At 41.9% G+C, this 22859-nt stretch overlaps 1 protein-coding gene across 3 annotated transcripts in view; it reads right to left on the bottom strand.

Annotated features, from left to right (window-relative positions):
* Window positions 1-22859, bottom strand: part of LOC120935633 (E1A-binding protein p400-like) — a 164386-nt gene that overhangs the window by 129138 nt on the left and 12389 nt on the right. For 2 of the 3 annotated variants that reach the window (XM_040347686.1, XM_040347691.1), the window contains exons 3-8: window positions 18124-18190; window positions 13845-13949; window positions 13393-13721; window positions 12357-12611; window positions 9513-9698; window positions 5673-5813 (exon numbers count right to left, since the gene is read on the bottom strand). In XM_040347686.1, coding sequence (XP_040203620.1) covers window positions 5673-5813; window positions 9513-9698; window positions 12357-12611; window positions 13393-13721; window positions 13845-13949; window positions 18124-18190 — 1083 coding nt within the window. The remainder of the gene's footprint in view (window positions 1-5672; window positions 5814-9512; window positions 9699-12356; window positions 12612-13392; window positions 13722-13844; window positions 13950-18123; window positions 18191-22859) is intronic. The other variant, XM_040347688.1, reaches the window with a different exon arrangement.

Raw genomic sequence — 22859 nt, 5'->3', positions numbered from 1 at the left:
CAAATCAGGTGCAGGCTGCATCCAAACAACTTTTAGCTTTTACAATTTAAAAGTCAAAAAAGTATTTCTTAACATCACTCGCACAACCTACAAATTGTGCAGTATGAAAAACTAGGTTGTGGCTTGGCGACCAAGGAATTCAGCTCTGCAATCAGGAAAGACATTCTTTCCCATCTTCTGTAAGATGCTCACAATGGATTCCAACTTGTTGGGCTGGAACACCCGGCTAGTGCAGGGGACTTGGTCGTCAGAAGAATCTCAACTCGCAATCAACATCCTGGAGTTTCAGCACAATATGGTTATTTCTGCAGCGCAAGACCATCTTAATGGAGGCTCATCCAATCTATATTGTTGTACAATGCAACAGCAGTGGTATCCTTCAACTGCCGAGGAGGAACAGGAATTCTTACTGTGGCAAGGGAGCTAGAACAGATGCTTTTCGGGGCGGAACTTCATGGTCCAACCATGTCCGTTGTGTACATCCCATGCATGGACAATTCCCAGGCAGACCTCCCCTGCTGGCAGCATGAGCTCAAGGGAGTCATGGAGTTGTTCCAGCTCAAGGGAGTCATGGAGTTGTTCCAGGACCTGTGTCACAGGTGGGGTATTGCTGATGTGGCCTCCAGATTCAGCAACAAATTGAAAAGGTTTGTCTTTGGGTTCAGGGATCGGATTACGAAAGTACACTCTGATCTATGCCTTTCTTCCCTTTAAATCTTGCCCTTGTCTGTTTTGCAAGATTGGGATGGAGAGTATTCCAGTTATTTTTTTATTGCTCCAGACTAGCCCAGGCAGATTTGGTAGACTGACCTAGTTAGACTTCTAGCGGACTCTACTAGGCTCCATCAGATCACCCGTTTCTTCTGCCCTAAGGACAGATTTCCCATCCTGCTTTACGGCTGCAAGCTTTAACAGCATGGTTGTTTAAGCTCAGATTTTGAGTGACAAAAGCATCTCAAGATTGGTGATGTTAAAAGCAGGGAAGTCTACTTCTAGCATAGCAAGGTGCATCATTGGACATGGAAGACTTACTTAACTTGGATTGAGTCTCAGAGCTTCCACCCAATTAAATGCTCCATGAGATGAATCCCCTTTCCTACACAGCTGGGTCTGGGCCAGCACTATCAAGTGTAAGGTTTCTTCTCTTGCCATCTTCTAAAAACCATCGACCTCTCGATCCTTGATTAAGAGCTTTTGTAGGGAGTCTTGCCTGAAGAGCCCCTTGCCTGGTTCCCCGTGGCTCCAGGGATCTAAATCTGATTCTCTCTGCTATTCCAAAAATTCAGTTTAAACACCTAGGGCAATTTCCCACTCTGCGTCCACCCACAAGGTGGTGTTCTTTCTAACCAGCTTGGACTTGAGGACTTTCAGGCTGCTCCTACTTTATTTCCTGTTTTCATGGCCTGTTACCGTTTGTTGCTCTGCCGCTTACCTTCCAGTTGGACTGCTTGTGGATGCCCTGAAGGTGAAAAACTTCCCGTGTACAGTACCTCAGTGGATGAGGGAAAAAAAAGTAGGACTTTTGTACTTGCCATAAAATTATTTTCTTGGATTTCATTGAAGGAGACAGGTCTAGCTCCTCTATTTATTATGATCCTGCTCTTTGTACAACTTTGCTACAAACTGAGACATACTGAGGTTTATTTACTAAAGCTTGAGAGTGCAAAATCAGGCCTACATCTGCATAGAAACCAATCAGCTTCCAGGTTCTATTGCCAAAGCTTAATTGAACAAGCTGAGGTTAGACACTGATTGGTTTCTACGCAGAAGTGAGCCCGATATTGAACTCTATGGCTTTAGTAAATAAACCCCATTGTGTAGTAGAAGGGTAAATTCTGGGCTTAGATGTTTTTTTGTTTAGTACTGCCCAGTGCTTCTGTAGGTGGCAGTATAAAAAGTGAAAAACTTTCTGTGTCTCTCTCAATAAAGTCCAAAAAATACACAAATACTATTATTGCTGAAACTGAAAACACTATTTGTTTTTGTTGCCGTCTCTGCTCTGAGATATATGCAGCTCCTTAGTAACCCTGATTGATCCCAGCTATACAGTGTCTTGAAAAGGATTCGTACCCCTTGATATTTTCCAAATTTTGTCATGATATGACCAAAAACGTAAATGTATTTAATTGGGATTTTATGTGATGGACCAACACAAAGTGGCACATAATTGTGAAGTGAAAGAAAAATGGCAAATGGTTTTCAAAATTTTTAAAAACATTTCTGAAAAGTGTGGTGTGTATTTGTATTCAGTTATGAGCGGTGCACTCAACAGATCTGGCCTAATGAAAGAGTAGTAAGAAGAAAGCCATAAAGAAGTCCCATTTGCAGTTTCTGAATAGCAATGTGGGGGACACAGCAAACATGTGGGAGAAGGTGGTATGGTCAGATAAGACCAAAATAACTTTTTGGCCAAAAAATAAAAAATAACACTGTGTGCGGCGGAAAACTAACACAGCACATCGCCCTGAACACACCACCCCCACCGTGAAACATGGTGGTGGCAGAATCATGTTGTAGTGATACTTTTCTTCAGCAAAGACAGGGAAGCTGAATTGAGCCAGGTATAATCTTAGAAGAAAATCTGTTAGTCGGCAATAGACTTGAGACTGGGGTGGAGGTTCACCTTCCAGCAGGACAACAACCCTAAACTCACAACCAGGGCGACAATGAAATGGTTAGATCAAAGCACATTCATTCATGTGTTAGAATGGCCCAGTCAAAGTCCAGACATAACCCCAATTGAGAATCACAGACGCTCTCCATCCAATCTAAAAAGCTTAAGCTATTTTGAAAAGAATGGTTAAAAATTTCAATCTCTAGATGTGCAAAGCTGGTAGACATACCCAAAAAGATTTGCAGCTGTAATTGCAGCGAAAGGTGGTTCTACAAAAAGGATTGACAGGTGGGCTGGATACAAAATGCACGCCACACTTTTCACACATTTGTAAAAAATGTTGAAAACCTTAATAAATCACTTTCCTTCCACTTCACAATTATGCTGATCTATCAAAATAAATCCTAATAAAATACATTTACGTTTTTGGTTGTATCATGACAAAATCTGGAAAATTTCAACGGGTATGAATACTTTTTCAAGTCACTGTGTATGCATATCTTTTCCGGTTTATGTTGTAAAATGTGATATTTATTAACCTCCAGTGAATGATGAGCCTTCCCAGTGTGCTAAATGTTTCTGTGACAGAGGGGGTTAGGTACTCATGCCACCAGTAGTATCCTTGATAACACTATCCAAAGCAAATTTGAAGTGACTTTGCCCCTTCGAAGGCCATGCGGAGCAGACGCATTTTAAATTCGGTTTTCGCAGTCTAGCACTTTCATAACTGCGTCCTGCACATTTGTACTGACGAGACCCATGCTGGAGATAAGACGGGAAACCTCTTTCAGCTAGTCACAACTACAGCCCAATGCAACAATCATTTGCTCTAAACATTCTATGACCAAGTCATCGCTTTAGTGAAAAAATTCCATTCCAACGGACTTTGACCAATCAGCAAGTTTGGCAAATCACAGCTATGACAGGATGAAGACCAGCGAACGAGAACAGAGCTCTAGGGAGGGCTTCCAACTGCTTAAATGTTGGGTTCTTAAAGACAGACGCACCCTCCAATTAAATGGTGTTCACTTTGTTAGGGAGAGACACTGCCCGATCTACAGTGGGGGCAGTCTACTTCAAATAAACAAAATACTAATGAGCACATGTCGGGAGCACTCAGCTTGTCAGATTGTTCCAAACAGCTTTAGAGGAAAAATCTAACAGTGGATGCACTTGGAGGTGTAAAGAAGCTGTTCAGGAGCTGTAAAGAACCCATGTCTGGGAATGGCACTGGCAGAAGCAGCAGGCTGACCCTCTAGTTTAGGAGTGGTGCACACTCTGCATCAATTAGCGTAAAAATGGTTTCCTAATTAGGGTCTAATATTAGAACACTGCAACGGTTCACAAGGCAAGCTCATCTGTAAAGGACTGGATTGACGGCTCAGAGGCCACAGGCAGAAGAGATACAGAATCTACAGGGAAGGCCAGGGGAGAGAGCACTTGAGGCCTCTACAGTCAGATTGGCAAAATAACTGGATGATTTAGGCCTTTAAGTGGTTTTAAAGGCTCAAGGTTTTTTACCTCCTGTGTGCAGCGTAATTTTAAAGGTGCTCAATTTTTCAAGTGAATTAAGTAGCCCCCAATGCTCAGCCTTACCAGTCTACTCAGAGTGAATGTTTAAAATCAGGGTTAGTGCTGAGGTAATGCTGAAGGATCTGGACCTATAAAAGTGATCTGCAGCTAATTTATTAAAAGAACAGCATCTAGAAAGTGCGCTTTCGCAGTACCCAGTGCCCAAAAGGTCACTTCCAGGCCAGCCCTGCAACATCCTATGTCCCACAGGGTCTGGCCACAGCATACTTATAGCTGCAATACGGTAGAAGAGAACAGCTCCAGCAGCAATGTAGAGAACAGTCATGATTGAAGGGGTGGGGGTTGTTAACTATGCTTGCAGAATTAGGTTAAAAAAGAGAAGTACGAGTTTCTTTTTTTATTTCAGTCATACTTGCCTACCTAGGTGGATGCAGCATTGGTCCGATGCTGCATCTGTCCCCTGGCGACTCTGCACTGAAAACCGAGCGATCAAACATCGCTGATCGCTTGGTTTTCACAGCTCCATGAGCAAAGAACTGTAAACTGTCAGTCACAGCTCTCTGCTCATCTTCCCACCCGTTCATTGGGGCGCTGAGCTGTGGAGAGGGCGAAGTGGGCCTCACCCGAGAGGCAGAGACTGGTGTCAGTCCAGGCACCTGGTGGATCCAAACCTTATTGTCGTGATGATGCGGTGCCTGGACTGCCATCTGTGACGTCAGCAGAGAGCAGACTGAAGTCTCTCTGCTTAAAACGGGTCAAAGGCGTGCACTCCTGTGATCCAGAGGAGAAGCCCAGCCAAACGAGCTTTGGTTGTACTTCTCCTTTAAGCTTTTCTCAACAGAGCTGAATAGAATAACTCCATCCCACTAGCAGGAGTTATTCTAGACAGCCTACAGTTTTCTGCCTGTCAGTGTCCAGGCCTTCTGTAGGTGTCAGTTGAATCTGAAAATAAAAACCTTCCTGTGTCCCGCAATGGACAATAAATCACAAAACTTTCAGAAGTGGTGGTAGTGGCTGGCAGCAACAAAAAATATTTATGCACATATATTTTCTCATATATTATTCATTCAGTAGCTATTTTCATGGAACCTTACAGAAAATTTGTACTTACTGAAAAACACATAAGATTCAATTTAAAAGAAGCTCTATAAAGAAGTAAAGCACCATTTTCAATGGAATATACTAAAACAGCTAAATTTATAACAATATAACAATTTATGATGAATATAAAAATAATAATGGTCAAAGGCTTTGCAGTGTATTTTACCCTGTACATTCAGTAAACCAGTGTTTCCCAACTCCAGTCCTCAAGGCACATCAACAGGTCATGTTTTCAGGCTTTCCATTATTTTGCACAGGTGATTTGATCAGTTTCACTGCCTTAGTAATTACCACAGCCGTTTCATCTGAGGGAAATCCTGAAAACATGACCTGTTGGTGTGCCTTGAGGACTGGAGTTGGGAAACACTGCAGTAAACCATAGGACATGGTACAAATCTGGTGCTTCATTAGTTACCAGCCTTACCTGCTGAATATTTGCCCAGAAATGCTGAATCTCTCGAGCAGCTAGCCATGCTATACGTCTAAGTCGGTCTTCTCCTTCCTTCTTGGCCCTGGCAACACTTTTCACTTTCTCGGACAAGTGTCTTGCAGCTGTTCTAGCCACCTGCAAACAAACACTAACTGTAAAAGAAAAATCTCTAAAAGCATTATCGGTTTGTTATTAACCATAAATGTGAAACTGCTTCAAATAGGGAAATTACTAATGCGTCATCATTCATCTATGTAGAGATGGGAAATGTTTACACTGCTTTTGTTACACCGAAATCTTAACATAAGAAACAAGTGCTTTAGTTAAATGAATGCAGCATTTTTTTTGATAGATGTAGAAAACCTAGCAATACTGAATGTTTCTTTCATATGAAAGAAACATTCAGTATTGCTATGTTTCAGTATATACTCTATGTCAGGGATATGCAATTAGCGGACCTCCAGCTGTTGCAAAACTACAAGTTCCATCATGCCTCTGCCTCTGGGTGTCATGCTTGTGGCTGTCAGAGTCTTGATATGCCTCATGGGACTTGTAGTTCAGCAACAGCTGGAGGTCCGCTAATTGCATATCCCTGCTCTATGCAATTCCTGACATTTAAAAAGATACTGTAAAAAAAAAAAAAACTCTGCTGCAATAAGAGTGTGTCTGCATATACAGTGGGGAAAATTGTTTGATGCAGATTTGCAGATTTTGGAAGTTTGCCTACTTACAAAGAAATTAACGGTCTATCATTTTTATCATACCGTTAGGTTCATATACAGTTGTGCTCATAAGTTTACATACCCTGGCAGAATTTATGATTTCTTGGCCATTTTTCAGAGAATATGAATATCACAAAGACTTTTCTTACACTCGTGGTTAGTGTTTGGCTGAAGCCATTTATTATCAATCATCTCGGTTTACTATTTTTAAATTATGACAACAGAAACTACCCAAATTACCCTGATCAAAAGTTTACATACCCTGGTGATGTTGGCCTGATAACATGCACACAAGTTGACACAAAGGGGTTTGAATGGCTATTAAAGTTAACCATCCTCACCTGTGATCGTTTGCTTGTAATTAGTGTGGGTGTTTAAAAGGTCAATGAGTTTCTGGACTCCTGACAGACCCTTACATCTTCCATCCAGTGCTGCACTGATGGTTTCTAGATTCTAAGTCATGGGGAAAGCAATAGAATTGTCAAAGCATCAGCGGGAAAAGGTTGTCGAGCTGTATTAAACAGGTAAGGGATATAAAAAGATATCCAAGGAATTGAGAATGCCAACCAGCAGTGTTCAAACTCTAATCAAGAAGTGGAAAATGAGGGGTTCCGTTGAAACCAAACCACAGTCAGGAGGACCAATTAAAATTTCAGCCACAACTGCCAGGAAAATTGTTGGGGATGCAAAGAAAACCCCCACAAAAAACTTCAGGTGAAATACAGGACTCTCTGAAAACATGTGGTGTGGCCGTTTCAAGATGCACAATAAGGAGGCACTTGAAGAAAGATGGGCTGTATGGTCGAGTCGCCAGAAGAAAACAAATTACTACACAAATGCCACAAAGTATCAAGCTTACAATACTCCAAACAGCACAGTGACAAGCCTCAAACCTTCTGTCACAAAGTCATTTGAAATGATGAGACCAAAATTTAGCTTTTTGGCCACAACCATAAACAATTCATTTAGAGAGGAGTCAACAAGGCCTATGATGAAAGGTACACCATTCCTACTGTGAAACACGGAGGTGGATCGCTGATGTATTGGGGATATGTGAGCTACAAAGGCACAGGAAATTTGGTCAAAATTGATAACAAGATGAATGTAATATGTTATCAAAAAATACTGGAGGAACATTTGTATTCATCAGCCAGGAAGCTGCACATGGGATGTACTTGTACATTTCAACATGACAATGATCCAAAACGCAAGGCCAAGTCTGCCTGTCATTGGCTACAGCAGAATAAAGTGAAGGTTCTGGAGTGGCCATCTCAGGCTCCTGACCTCAATATCATTGAGCCACTCTGGGGAGATCTCAAACGTGCAGTTCATGCAAGACAGCCCAAGAATTTACAGGGATTGGAGGCTTTTTGCCAAGAGGAATGGGCAGCTTTACCATCTCAGAAGATAAAGAGCGTCAACCACAAACGACTTCAAGCTGTCATTGATGTCAAAGGGGGTAATACACTGTATTAAGAACTGGGGTATGTAAACTTTTGATGAGGGTCATTTGGGTAGTTTCTGTTGTGATTATGATTTAAAAAGAGTATACACAGTTGATTCATAATAAATGGCTTATTTCAAACACTAACCATGAGTGAAAGAAAAGTTTTTGTGTTATCATTCATATTCTCTGAATAATGGCTAAGAAATCATAAATTCTGCCAGGGTATATAAACTTATGAGCATAACTATATATTTGGACAACGGCACTCTTTTTCAGGTATTTTCCAAAACATATTCAAGCTATAGTTATATAATGGTTTAATTTGAGGGTATGTACATCCAAATCGGAAGAAGGTTTTAGAAATTACAGCTCTTAAGAATAGCTGTCACCCCTTTTTCAAGAAGCCAAAAGTAATTGGACAATGTATTTAAAAGCCGTTTCATGGCCAGGTGTGGGCTACTCCTTCGTTATTTCATCAATTAAGCAGGTAAAAGGTCTGGAGTTGATTCCAAGTGTGGTATTTGCATTTGGGATCTATTGCTGTGAACCAATAATAAAGAGAAGACTTTACAAGAGCAAATACAGAGGGTTCACCACGAGGTGCAAACCATTCATAAACCTGAAGAACAGAAAAGCCAGATTAGACTTGGACAAAAAAACATCTAAAAAAAAAGAGCCAGACCAGTTCTGGAAAAGCATTCTTTGGATGAATGAAACCAAGATTAATCTGTACCAGAATGAGGGGAAGAAAAAGAATATGTGTGGAGAAATACCTCCTATGATGTGCGCTGGTTACATCTGCCCAGCTCATTGGCAAATTAGCTGTTGTGCTGTTCCGTACGACGCATGCGTGGTACATCCCGGGCACTTCTCAATAGCGGCACTTCTCAACAGAACACCGCTCAAAATCGGAAACCCAGCGTGTGCCAACTTTTTTAAAATGTAAATGTCCGTGAATGGTTGTGTTCACCATTCCCCACAGAAAGAGTTATGCAATTTCACGACAGGTTATGCTTAGATTATCCAGGTTCAGGCGTTCCATGTGCTGAATGCTCACAGAAATTACTGCTGTGGGCTGGGAACCACAGCAGCAGGGATTGTTACTGATGGACGTACGCCCATCTTTGAAACATTTACAGTGTCTCATCACTGTACTGTTCATGAAGTCTTCTGTAGACATCAACAGGTTTTACTCCTTCTTTCACAAGAAACTTCATCATGACATGCTGTTCCATGCACGCACTAATAATGCTGTCTGTTATCTTGATTAACGGTCTCTGGACTGGCCTATCAGTAATGGGAAACACTTGCCACTTACTACTGCATGTAGTACCATCACGCAAGCATCAATTTTTATACCTGTAAAATTAAAAGCCCCTCGTACTAAAGGCACATAGATTGTAAACTTTGCAAGTACAGTTGTACTAATTTTCCCCAGAGCTTAGTAAACACGGTAAAGTTCTGTTATTTTCATCATCCAATGATGTGCAAGCAAAAATGCTGTCTTTGCATGTGATTGGGTATTCTTTGTGCATAAAGTGAAGGGTACTTAATTTACTAAGTTCTGGGGCAACTGCACTTGCAAAGTGCAGTCTATTTACTTTCAGTAAAAGCAACACTACTGTCATTAAGAAATGGAGAAAACAATTTAACACATTTCACTACCTTCTTAGCACTGGCAATTTTCCACATTCTCTCTTGTGCAAAGTCAGCAGCCATCCACTGCATCTCTTCCAAAAGATAGTCCCAGTGTGACTTTGGTCTGCTGGGCTCCATAAGTTTGGGTAACCTCCTGAAGGACCAAATGCCTTCTTTGCGAAGCTCTGTGATTCGTTGATGAATATGGTTTTCCTGTACAATGCATGAAATAAATGATGTGTATGAGCAAGTAAACATTTTTGTAGATTAAATTTTTTTTTTTTTTTTTTACAGAAAATCTGAGAATTTTTTACAGCCAAAAATAAATAAATCAAGGCCACTTCTTTTTGACTATAAACATACGTTAGTTGGTCAAAATAAAACGTCACCAAAATACACAGTAGCAAGAAAATATATATATATTTTTTTATGAAGTTACATGTGATTTGCACATTAAACATAAATTGACTAAGAGAGTCCTTAAAAAAAAGCCACTATACATATCTAAGATTTCTCCTCACAAAGCCAACTGTGTTTTTCCTGCTTTGGAAAAATGCAGATCACTGATAGGGCACAAAGGAAACCCTTTCTATGTGCACCACAGTATTAGTGCCATGTGCAGGGCAGAAAACCGAAGCATGTCTTCCTTTTCTCCCCAGAACACTGGATGGTAATGCACTGCGGAGCAACATACAGCTTTGCAGAGACGTGAATGGAGTGTCACTTTAACCACTTGCCGACTGCGTCAGGCAGATATACTGTGACACAATGGCTCTCCTGGGCGAAAACCCCTACGGGTACGTCCTACCGGGTTTTTTTTGTCCACCAGGCGCACGCCCACTGCATGGTGAGGGACACGATGCGCGTAGCCAGCGGGCACGATTGCGTGCACGAGCGCCAGCACGGGGATTTGTGTGTGTGTGTGTATAAACGCAAAAATCCCTGTGCTGTCAGAGAAGAGGAGCCATATCATATCTTCCTACTAAGTAGAAAAAAAATATATGGCTTCTCTCCTAGTCACTCACATCCCCACACATTTAACCCCTTGATCACCCCCTGGTGTTAACCCCTTCCCTGCCAGCGACATTTACACAGTAATCAGTGCAATTTATAGCACCGATCACTGTATAAATGCCAATGGTTCCAAAACAGTAACGTAACATTTTAACACAAGGTGATTTATTTTTTTTGTCTATGGTTGTCATTCAAGCATGGATTCTACTATTTATTGTGCAATTCAATAAACGTTTCTAATTTTCTATCTATTTTCTATTTATGTTATACCATGTTGGCTAGTGTCAACCTAACCTTACTTTACTAGGGACAAAAGTCCGGTGAGAGCGCAGGTACTTAAGACAGCGCTGACAATGGACATGTCAGACGCTGTCTTGGTACAAGGAGACACAAACCCCTATCTGACCGCTTGGCAGCACGGACTGTGCGCCATATTGGAGAAGCTACCCCCCGCTGTTGGGAATTGATCTTTCTGCAGATTAAGCTACAGGTAAATAGCCTCTATTCTTATACCTATCTTTTGCAACATGCTATGTTATTTTTACTTAGCAATTCATGCTGTTTGCTCCCCTTCTTACATTACTAGGAATCTGTCAAGCTAGGCTATTACATCTAGACCCCATCCCTGGTAGGCTTTCCCTATGGATGGGAACACCATAACTAGTTTAATATATGATGAGAGAAACTTCTTTGGAACAATGCTCTCAGATGGTTGGTCTTTGATATACATATTTAATATTACTCTCACTTTGTGTAGTCTGTTTATTATTATATTCTTATGGGTCATATACCTGTTCATTGTTCCAACCCATCTATATGTAGCCTATATATGTACATTTCCTTAAGTATTACATCAGAGGTGTGCACTGATTTGCTCTATATCGGTTTACCTTTGGTACTGAGCTAATTCAACAAAATAGGTCTCCGGGCCAATCATTTATTTATATGTTTCCATGTATATTAATTATATTTGTATGCGTATGTCTCTAAACAGACTTTATACGTAGACATATACATGTTACTTTATTATTATTTTACATTTTAATAATTTACAGATTTTTTGTTGGTTGATGGGGTTTCCATTCGCTCTAGTATCTGCACATCTTATGACCGAGTGGATCTGACTTCCACTAGTCACTGCCTTAGCAATCTTTGCTCCTCGTGCCATTGGGACCCCTTGGGCCGCGTTCTGACACATGTTTAGTTCAGTCACTAGCAAAATTGGTGAGCACACAGATATCATGTTCCTTCTGATAATAATATGTAATGTATTATATTATATTATTCGATGTGTATTAATGGCGTATCTTTATGTCACACACAGACCACTTAATCCAAAAGAAAAATTGCAAGGCCCCAACGCTTCCAAGCACCTTTGTGCGAAAATTGTTGGCTACCTGCATACTGTCACTTATGTCGCTTTTGTAACTACTGTGGTCCAATTCATCTTTATAATTGTTTTTATGAATTATATATATTAAAACTTTTGATAATTTTGTAAAACCTTCTGTGTTTGTTGTACTTGCCTTTTTACTTGACACTTCTCACTTCAAAATCCCCAAATCTGGAAGAGTGTTTTATCTCTCCCAAAATTGTTTCTTTCTTTTTATGGGGACAAAAGACTAAATCTCTTTAAATTAAAAGGTAAAATTATTAGACAATTGCCACCAGAACAAGTGTTACCGCCTGACAGGGATTCTAACACTTACCTACTGTATGTTAACAAAAATTGGTTTCACTTTAAGTACAAAATAACCTTCCTAAAACAGAAGGTATTTTACAGGTCATTTTATATTAACCCCTTTCCTATAATAAAATATTTTATTACATAGCAAAGGTAAATGAACTTTTAATTACCTGCTCTAATGGTTTGGACATTTCCTGCGGCAGGTCATCTGTAACTGCTTGTAAACTCTGGGAGTCCTGGGGTAAAGGTGACTTGGATGAAGCAGGTGACAAAACCTTGCTGGCCCCTGGGGACATCATCCTCTTCGGTGAGACACCTGCAGTTGAAAGGGCAGGTTCTGAAATACAGGTCGGGGTGGAAGGTGAGGAAGGGGCAGGAGTTGAGGGCTTTGCAATATCAGAGCCTGACTTCGATGAAGACACCTGCTGGGAAAATATAACTCAGAATAAATGAAAAACAACCAAGTGTATATATTACAGCTCAGAAACACTTCAAATTGAACATAAAAGGCTAAATGTAAACATCCCTTGTAATAGAAATAGTGCAAGACAGGTCCTCTTTATGGAGAGATGTGAGGTCTATAAGACCCCACATCTCTCCTCTAGGCAGAACAAAAATGAGATAAAAAACAAAACAAACATCTTGGCCTTTCCAGCCAAGTACTCAGCAAGGTTTACTTCTGTCGGGCAGGACGTCATAACGTCGTGCCCAGGCCTCCAAAAGTCATAGAGATGACTGGGGACCTTCCTGGGGGGGTATGGGACATCACCTCTCACCGCCAGTAAAAAGGATCAAGCGGCTATGATTGTTATTATGGTGATGGAAATCGCCAGCAGAAAATAAGGGTATCTGATGATCTGTAGCTGCAGGCATTATTCAGATATCACCACTTAAACCCCAGGACGTCATATGATGTACCGTGGGCAGCAAGTGGTAAAACTGATTTAAATTATTAGTATAGATTATGCCTAGTTCAGACCTGCACAAGGTTCTCATTACATGCATCTAGAAATTATTAAATATAAAGGCAGTTGATGGCTGATGAAAAGTACATGCAACATATTTAGCAACTTTTGTTTTGTTTATTCATAAAAAAAAAAATTTATTAATAGCCAGAAGTGGGTTTCATTTAGGTCTGCACTTTGATATGTGGTGTATAATGCATGACCTTCTCATAACAGCATTTGTGATTTATCATTCACATACCGGCAACAAGGGCGATTTCAAGGAAGACGTCTGATCTACCAACATCCCTTGACTCTGCTGAGAGATTTGATTCTGGGTAGACTGTAGGATTGGAATGCTAAAAGCCTGAGGCTTTCCTTTTGAAGGCTGGGAATCACTGTGGAGCTGCTGCTGTGTTATATGTGTACTGGTGGGTACGGTCGAGACAGCAACTCTTGGAGCTGGAGTTTTGCCTGGGTGAACGCCAGTAGCGTTTGGCACCATAGAAACCTTAGGTGTTTCAGTGTGCTTGTTACCCAGAGCAGCCACGTGTAGAGAGGATGGCACTCCAATAGCAGCAGTAGAGGAACCTACAAAAGAAAGAAAATGACAAATACATAGGCTACAATCTCATAAACTTTATATTATAAACAGCATAGTGCAGCCAACACCTGAAAATGTTATATTTTTTATAACACCTTGGAATTGCTTACCAAGTTTGCCAGTTGTTTGCTGCCGGGGAGACAAATGTGTAATATTTTGTAAATGGGATCCTGACTCCGAGAAGTTGGAATCAAGAAATAGGTTCTGTGTTGGGTCTAGAAGCATAGATTGAAAAGAATAAAAATATTAATTTATATATATATATATATTTATTCCACACAACACTATACACACTCACACAAACACACACACACAGCTAAAAAAACAAACAAAAGTAACACTTTTTATTCAGAGTATAGCATCAAGTCAATTAAATGCTTGGGATATTAATCTGGTCCGTTAAAACGGCATTGCAACCAAAAGTGGAAATCTCGCTTATATGTTTCCTCCCCCTCTCCGCTGCCACATTTGGCACATTTCAGGGGGGGGGAGGGGGACAGTTTATGACAGGACCCCGCTTCCCCACTTCCGGGAGATGGGCTGTGGCCCGATCACCAGAAAGTTAGGCCCCCTCCTGCTTTCCCCTGCCTCTAGGCTAATTAAATGTGCTGTAGGGAACCAGGAGTCTTCACTGCCTGATTCCCTTACCAGGAATAGCGGCGGCAGCACCCGGGAGTCGATCCGAAGATGCCAACATCACAGGCTCCTTGGATAGGTAAGTGCCCTAATATTACAGTATTTGTAGCTACTGACTTAAAAAACATTTTACCCAGGCTGCACCTCCTCTTTAAGTAGAAGAGGCGGTTGTTAATCTGCTTCAGCTGCTTTGGTGTTAATGAAATTAAAGCGGAGCTCCGCCCTTAAAAAAATATTAAAAGCCAGCAGCTACAAATACTGCAGCTGCTGACTTTTAATATTAGGACACTTAGGCCCCATGCACACGAGACGCTGGTAAACTCGAGTTCAGAGGCATTTGGGCATTTTTTTCAACTGCCTCTGAACACATTTAATGCTATCCTATGTGTCCATGCACACATTCACGTTTTTTTGCGTTTTAAAGCAGTTGGGTTTAGGCTCGTTTTTTCAGAAGCAAAATTTTGGGGTCAGACGCAAAAGTTTTCGGCGTTTCAGACGCAAATGGCGGCAAAACGCGGTACCGGCATTTTGCCGCGATTTCGTTTATAGGAGTTTTTAAAGGTGACCTATTTTTTTACATTAGAAATCTCAAAAATGATGGCAAATGATGAAAAACCATAAAAAAAAAAAAAAAAAAAAAAAACAACACACATAAAAAAAATTTAATTGCTTGCATTGCATTGTGGACAATCCACAACTTGTGGCAGGTGACGTGGCCAGGTGACGTGGCAAGTGGACAATCCACAACTTGTGGCAGGTGACGTGGCCAGGTGACGTGGCAAGTGGACAATCCACAACTTGTGGCAGGTGACGTGGCCAGGTGACGTGGCAAGTGGACAATCCACAACTTGTGGCAGGTGACGTGGCCAGGTGACGTGGCAAGTGGACAATCCACAACTTGTGGCAGGTGACGTGGCAAGTGGACAATCCACAACTTGTGGCAGGTGACGTGGCCAGGTGATTTGGCAAGTGCATAATCCACTTGTGGCAGGTGACGTGGCAAGTGGACAATTCACAACTCTCTCAGCTGCTCTGGTCTCACAAAATGGCTGAAATGGTTAAATAATACTGTTTTTTGAGCTTAGGGAGGGTCTTATGATGTTTCTTAACCAAATGCTTATAAACGCAAACGAGGTAAAACGCTGCGAAATTCACGGCAAAAACAGGCGTTTTAAATGCCGGGTTTTGCGTTTGAAAACTTGTGTTTAGATGAGTTTGCATTTGCGTCTCGTGTGCATGGGGCCTTGCCTGTCCTGGAGTCAGCAGCAGAAGATGAGCAATCGCTCGTCTATCTGCCGCCCCCACTGCCATCCTCGGTGAGGGAATCAAGAAGTTCCGTCTTCACTGCCCGATTCCCTACGGCGCATGCGCGAGTCACGCAGCGCCGTCCTTTTTGGTCCCCGCTGTGTTCTGGGAGCCGAGTGTTTCCCAGAACACAAACGGGCGGGGGCGGGAAGTGACGCACTACCTACAGAATCCCAGCAGAGAGGACTCCCGGAAGTGGGTGCAAATACCTGTCTTAGACAGGTATCTGCACCCCCCTGAAAGGTGTCAAATGTGACACCGGAGGGGGTTTCCGATGAACGGAAGTTCCACTTTAGGGTGGAGCTCCTCTTTAACAGGTGCATTTTTTTCCCTACTTTTCTGACTGTTTTTCATTAGTTTGTCATTTGACTAGGGTCAGTGGTAGCCTGAGGTGATACCTGAACCCATTGCCACACCCTACGCTGGTGCAGTGGGTCCTGGGTTTCTCCTGGTACACGATAATGCCCGGCCTCATGTGGTGAGAGTATGCAGCCAGTTCCTGGAGGATGAAGGAATTTATACCATTGAAAGGCCTCCATGCTCGCCTGACCTAGATCCAATACAACACCTCTGGGATATTATGTTATGGTTTAAGTCACGCTCAGTGATGCCCTGGTCCAGATATGGGAGAACATACCCCAGGACACCATACATTGTATCATTAGGAGCATGTCCCGATGTTTTCAGGTGTGCATACAGGCACGTGCGGCCATACAAACTACTGCCATTTTGAGTTGCAATGAAATGTCAGCAAAATGGACTAGCCTGCTGTATCATTTTTTTAAATTTGATTTTCAGGGTGTGCTGTGGAATTCAGCCCTCTGTAGGTGGATAATTTAAATTTCTATCAAACGATGTGGCATTCTTTCATTCCTAACACATTACCCAGTCCATATCAGTATAGATATCCAGCATGAGATTTTTCTCCATAGAGAGCAGATGCGTTTTTAAAGTGTTCTTTTAATTTTTTTTGAGCAGTGTATATCTCTCCATAAAAATAAAAAAGAAACAAACCCAAGCAATGTTAAAGCAGAATTCCACCCAAAAGTGGAAGCTTCACTTATCTGCCTCCCTGTTTTTGACAGGTACCTGTTCCCACTTCCGGGAGATCGCGTTGGGAGATCCTTCCCTCGCCTACAGGACATACAAAAGGACAGTGCACTTGGCGCATGCGCACTAGGGAAACGGCTGTGAAGCCGCAAGGCTTCACTGTCGGTTTCCCTTACAGACAATGGTGACGGCAGCACCCGAGAGCCGATGCAAACATTGGCTGGGATGCTGACATCGCTGGATTCCAGGACAGGTAAGTGTCCTATGATTAAAAGTTATAGCTATATAGTTGTAGCTGCTGACTTAATTTTTTGCTGTGTGGGCGAACCTTCTCTTAAATTTAAATAAACAAACATACTCAATCGCTAGAAAATGTATTCATCCTCTGACGTTTTATTGTCTTAGAACAGTGAATTTGTTAATTTAATTTTTTACATCAATCAACATAAGTAAAATAAAAAAAAATGGATCTCTGTTAAAAAATATGTAAATCCAACATCTCATATTCCCGATATGTGTTTGCTGTACCATGTACTTGTAGGAAAAAGTATCCTGTTCTCTTTGTATTGCTGCCAGTCCCTCTGCTTTCCTATTAAAAACTGGCCACACTAAAACAGGACAGCACAGCGTGGTCAGTTTTCTGGTTGTGCTGGGAGCAAACCTAAGGATCAAGCATGTGCTGGCACACCCTTCACTAGGAAGACCAGAGTGATGCCACTTATCCTCCCCTAGCGCCTTATGCAGCCGAGAACAGAGGGTATGTGATCACTTATATCTCTGTCCCACAGCGCATCACCGATCTCAGTAGAGAGCCGAAGATGAGGCTCTTTACCCATGTGATCAGCTGTGTCCAATCACAGCTATTCACATGTAAACAAAGAAATGACGCCAATGGCACCTATCCGTGCCCATCAGTGCAGCCTATCAGTGGTGAATAATCAATAATCACCAAAAGAAAGCTCTGTCTCAAACAAATGATAACAATTTTGTTTGGGTACAGTGTTGCATGACCGGGAAATTGTCATTCTAAGTACGCCAGCGCTGAAAACTAACAATTGGCCTTGGCAGGAAGGGGCTTAAACTGCCCAGTAGGCAAGTAGCGAATATGCCTCACTCCATTAAGCTGTCTGGAACCAAGAAAACGTCTTCTACTTCTGGGTATAGAGGGGCAAGTAACTCAATCATGACAGCAGTGGGACAAGCAGGTGAATTTTGTTACATGAAAGGGAGGGGGGGGGGGGGTATGAAACAAGGGGGAATGGGAATCCTGTTAAATATTAATTCACAGTGCAGTTCCCCTTTAAGAAACTAAGATTTCTGTTCACCATCAATACTTGGACACCAAAACACACACACAGTTTGTCAGTTTATATACCAAAATAATATAAAAAATAGTACCAAATGAAGTCATGGCCTCCATGGCGATTGGAATTTCTGACACTGGGCTGGCAGGAGTATCCAAAGACTAAAAGAAAAATAATCTAGATTTCAGAAAGCAAATACATATCAATCTCTTAAATTATGCGATAGTATGGAAATATTACAACTACACAACAAATCAATTCGAACATAATCAGTTGCAGTAAAAATACATTTGTCATAATAATTATAAAGTATGACAGTTTCAGAGGGTAATAATCAAACTTTATGGCAGAGTTTTCCAGCTTCCTAAAGCCATGGCTATATATGGTTGCTGTGTTGATGGGAGATTTTAGCAATTTTCTTTTCTTTAAGGAGGAATGAAAAATTGCATACTCTGCAGAGCCAGGCTTACTCCAATACTGTCTCAATAACCACATGTTCCACATTGAATACTTTGTGAAAAACAAACACACTACACATTTACAGAGTACACTTTCACTTGAAGACACACAATGCATATTACAAAACCTCTGCAGGTTTTGTAAGTTTGCCCACTTACAAAGAAATGAAGGTTCTATCATTTTTATCATGGGTGTATTTAAAATGATACAGAATATCAACCAAAAATCCAGAAAAAACACGATACAGATGTTATAAATTGAGTTGCAGTTCAGTGAGTAAAATAAATATTTGATCCCCAAGCAAAACATGACTTATTACTTGGTGGAGAAACCCTTGTGGGCGAGCACAGGTAAGATGCTTCTTGTAGTTGGTTAGCAGGTTTGCACACATCTCGGGAGGGATGTTGGTCCAACAAGATAGGAACTCACCGCTCTAGGCAACTACCCCATGATTACACATCCAAAAACATTTTAACAAACAAATCAAAAATCTATTTTTATAAAAAAAAAAAAAATTTGATCTTTATCCACCCTGGCTACTAGTCCTGTACGACTATCTGTATTTTATTTGACTACAATAAAGGTGTTGCATTGGAATGCGGCCGTCCAGCTTTTTCCCGATTTCTCTAGGGATTTTGGTTGACTCTTCCCTGCAGATCTTCTCTAAATACTTAAAGCGGTGGTTCACCCTGCAGAACAACATTTTAGCATACAATTCGGCATTGTAGCGCGAGCTACAGTATGCCGGTCTTAATTTTTTTATCGCCGTACTCACAGTGTAATCGTACATAGTAGATTCTGACTGCCCGCGGGGAATGGGCGTTCCTTTCAAGAGGGAGGGTGATTGACGGCCGGCTCTGGCACGTCACGCTCCCCGAAGACAGCCGGAGTAGGTCTCGGCTCTTCATGGCGCCTGCGCACAGACTATGCGCAGGCGCCGTGAAGAGCCAAGCCTATTTCGGCTATTTCCGGAGAAGCGTGACGCGCCAGAGCCGGCCGTCAATCACCTTCCGTCTGGATTGGAACGCCCATTCCCCGGAATCTACTATGTACGATTACACTGTGAACGGCGATAAAAAATTAAGACCGGCATACTGTAGCTCGCGCTACAATGCCGAATTTTAGGCTAGAAGAAAAAAAAAAAATTTTATTTTATAGGGTGAACCCCCGCTTTAAGGTTTCGTGGTTGGTGCTTGGAAACAAAGTTTCAGCTCCCTCCATAAATTGTCTATAGGATTAAAGTGGATGTAAACTCACATTTGTTTTTTGTGTTTTTTTTTTTAACAAAGACTTTTTGAATACTCTGCTATATCTGCAGGCAGCACACTGAAAGGAAAAAAAATGCCTGCCCCATTTTAAAAAATGTGGCCGAATAGAACCACATGGTGCTATGGCACCATGCGATTCTGCGCACCAAAAAAACGTCCTGCCTCTTACTATGCGTAGGGGTTCCCATTAACCACTGACCGCCCTTTGTCATTTTACGCCGGTACTTTAAAGAGGAATACTGTTGTTATGACTAGCTACCATAACCCCTGGTATCCAATTCTTCAGCAGGCGGTCCGCTTTCCGATAAAAGTGGTCAGATTCGCCACGCTCCGGTGCACTCCGTTGCTTACCAGAGCCGGCGGTAGCGACAGGGGGTGATCGGGTCCTCTTGCTGGATTGGTATGGAGACGAGCAAGGGGAAGATGGCCCTCACTCGTCTCCATATCGTTGCAGGGCGAATAGCAATAAAAGTGAAATTTCTTGTTTTTAAAAGAATTGTTGCCTATGGAGATTTTTGAGGGTAAAAATATGTCGCCATTCCACGAGCGGGCACAATTTTGAAGCATGACATGTTGGGTATCGATTTACTTGGCGTAACATTATCTTTCACAATATAAAAAAAAAAAAGGGGGGGGCCAACTTTACTGTTGTCTTAGTTTTAATTCAAAAAAGTGTATCTTTTCCCAAAAAAAAGTGCGCTTGTAAGACTGCTGCGCAAATATGGTGCGACAGAAAGCCTTGCAACAACTGACTGTCATTTTATTCTATAGGGTGATTATATATATAGATAGATAGATAGATAGATAGATAGATAGATAGATAGATAGATAGATAGATAGATAGATAGATAGATAGATAGATAGATAGAATCTCCAAACATATTTATCTATCTAAGTAATTTTCTAGCAAAAAATAAATAAGGGCTTTTTCACACGGAGTGGATCCGTATTGATCCGCTCCGTTAGCCCGTTTGGCTCAGCGGGGATTCCTCCATAAATCCCTGCTGAGCTGTCGGCGGACAGGGCGGTCCCCGCACACAGTGCAGAGACCGCCCTGTCTCTCCTCCGCTCTCCCCTATGGGGTATCGGATGAATACGGACCGTGTGTCCGTATTCATCCGATACGTTTCGCCGGACGGAAGAAAAATAGGGTTTTCTTCCGCGGATGGTTGTGGACGTTAGCGGATGCATCATCCGCTAACGTCTGCAATCCCATAGGGATACATTACAAGTCTGTAAATGGACTTGTAATAAACAGACCGTTTGTCCGTAGGTGTGAAAGGGCCCTAAAAGTTTAACTTCTCAGAAAGAGGCTCAGTCCTTAAAGTGGATGTAAATTCTCCATACACCCAGTGAAGTGAACAGCCTCAGATGATACACAGAGATGAACCAAATCTCCCTACACAGGTTTTATGTGTATATCTGCTGTCTTCACATTTATATACTGTTTAGAAAGTACAGATCGTGTTAGGAGATTTTCTCTTCCTGGTTATCACAGAGTGTGATGAAAAAGACACACACCCACTCTCCTCATAGGCAGAGACTCTCAGTTTTTTCAAAATTGTCTGTCTTTTTTTGTTGAGTGCAAAACAATAAAAACTGCAGAGGTGATCAAATACCACCAAGAAAGCTCAATTTGTGGGTAAAAAAATGACATAAATTCTGTTTGGGTACAACATGTGACTGGGGGGAGGGGAGAGTTTTTAGAATTGAAATTGAACGCATGGAAAAATATATACGTCTCCATCCCTATTTGTACAAAATGTAATTAAAGTGGTTGGAACGTTAAATGAGGCATGTACAGTATTGGCTAAAAAAAAAAAAAAATTGTCAAAATGTGTAAAATTATATGTTTATTGAGGAAAGTCTGCTAGAACATTTTTCTGCTTGGGGACCATATATGTGCGCTCCGTCTCCCCACGTGACCCTGTCACCACAGTTCCCTGAATAGACACCACAGGCAGCCTCCAGGTTCTAGCGTCACAGGTTCCAGACTTTGCTCATATGTGAGTAAGGCCTTTCTACCCCGATCGCTCAGTTTGGCTGGGTGGTCTGCTCTAGGAAGAGTCCTGGTGGTTCCAAACTCCTTCCATATACAGATGGAGGCTACTGTGCTCATTTGGACCCTAGATCTGTGTCTCGATACAATCCTGTCTCGGAGGTCTAAGGACAATTCCTTGGATGCCAAGGCTTGGCTTGTGCTCTGACATGCACTGTTAACTAGGGAAGGGAAGTTGTCGCTCCAGGTGGGTCTGCTTAGTGATTAGCCTCCTCTCAGAAACCATGAGTGCTAGCAATGCATGTAGCAGAAAATAAAGAAAAATCTTGGACAGCCGCGCTCCGAAAAAAACTGTTGCCTTTTATTGGTAAAACAGGATAAACACTACAAGCCACAGCAAAAATAGGACACACAGCTGACACATTTCGCACCATTTAGAACCCAGCTATGACTAAGCACTAAATATTAGTGCGAAATGCGTCAACTGTGTGTCCTATTTTTGCTGTGGCTTGTAGTGTTTTTATTCTTTTTTACCAATAAAAGGCAACAGTTTTTTTTGCAGTGCAGCTGTCCAAGATTTTTCTTTATTTTATGCACCGTTAACTGTGGGACCTTATATAGACAGGTGTGCGCCTTTCCAAATCATGTCCAATCAACTAAATTTACCACAGGTGGACTCCAATCAAGTTGTAGAAACATCAAAGAGTTTTTCCTTTTTTATTTAAAAAAATAAATAAAATTTGCGAAGATTTCAAAACAATGCATTTTTAACCACTTCCCGACGGCCGTACGACTTTGTACGGCCGCAGGGTGGCTCTACATCTCTGGGAGGCCGTGTTTTTACGGCCTGCGCGCGCGCTCGCCGCATCGCTGAGATGCCGATGCGAGTGCCTGGCGGCCGCGATGTCCGCCAGGGACTCGCGATCGGCGGCTACAGGGACAAGACGTGGAGCTCTGTGTGTAAACACAGAGCTCCACGTCCTGTCAGGGGAGAGAGGAGACCGATCTGTGTCTCTTGTACATAGGGACACAGCATCGGTCACCTCCCCCAGTCACCCCCCCTTCCCCCACAGTTAGTAACACAATTCAGGGTACACATTAACC

This window comes from Rana temporaria, chromosome 1, assembly GCF_905171775.1.
Source record: "Rana temporaria chromosome 1, aRanTem1.1, whole genome shotgun sequence".
Classification (NCBI taxonomy): domain Eukaryota; kingdom Metazoa; phylum Chordata; class Amphibia; order Anura; family Ranidae; genus Rana; species Rana temporaria.
The sequence above is the reverse complement of the archived record's forward strand: the minus strand, read 5'-3'. Positions and strand labels throughout refer to the sequence as shown.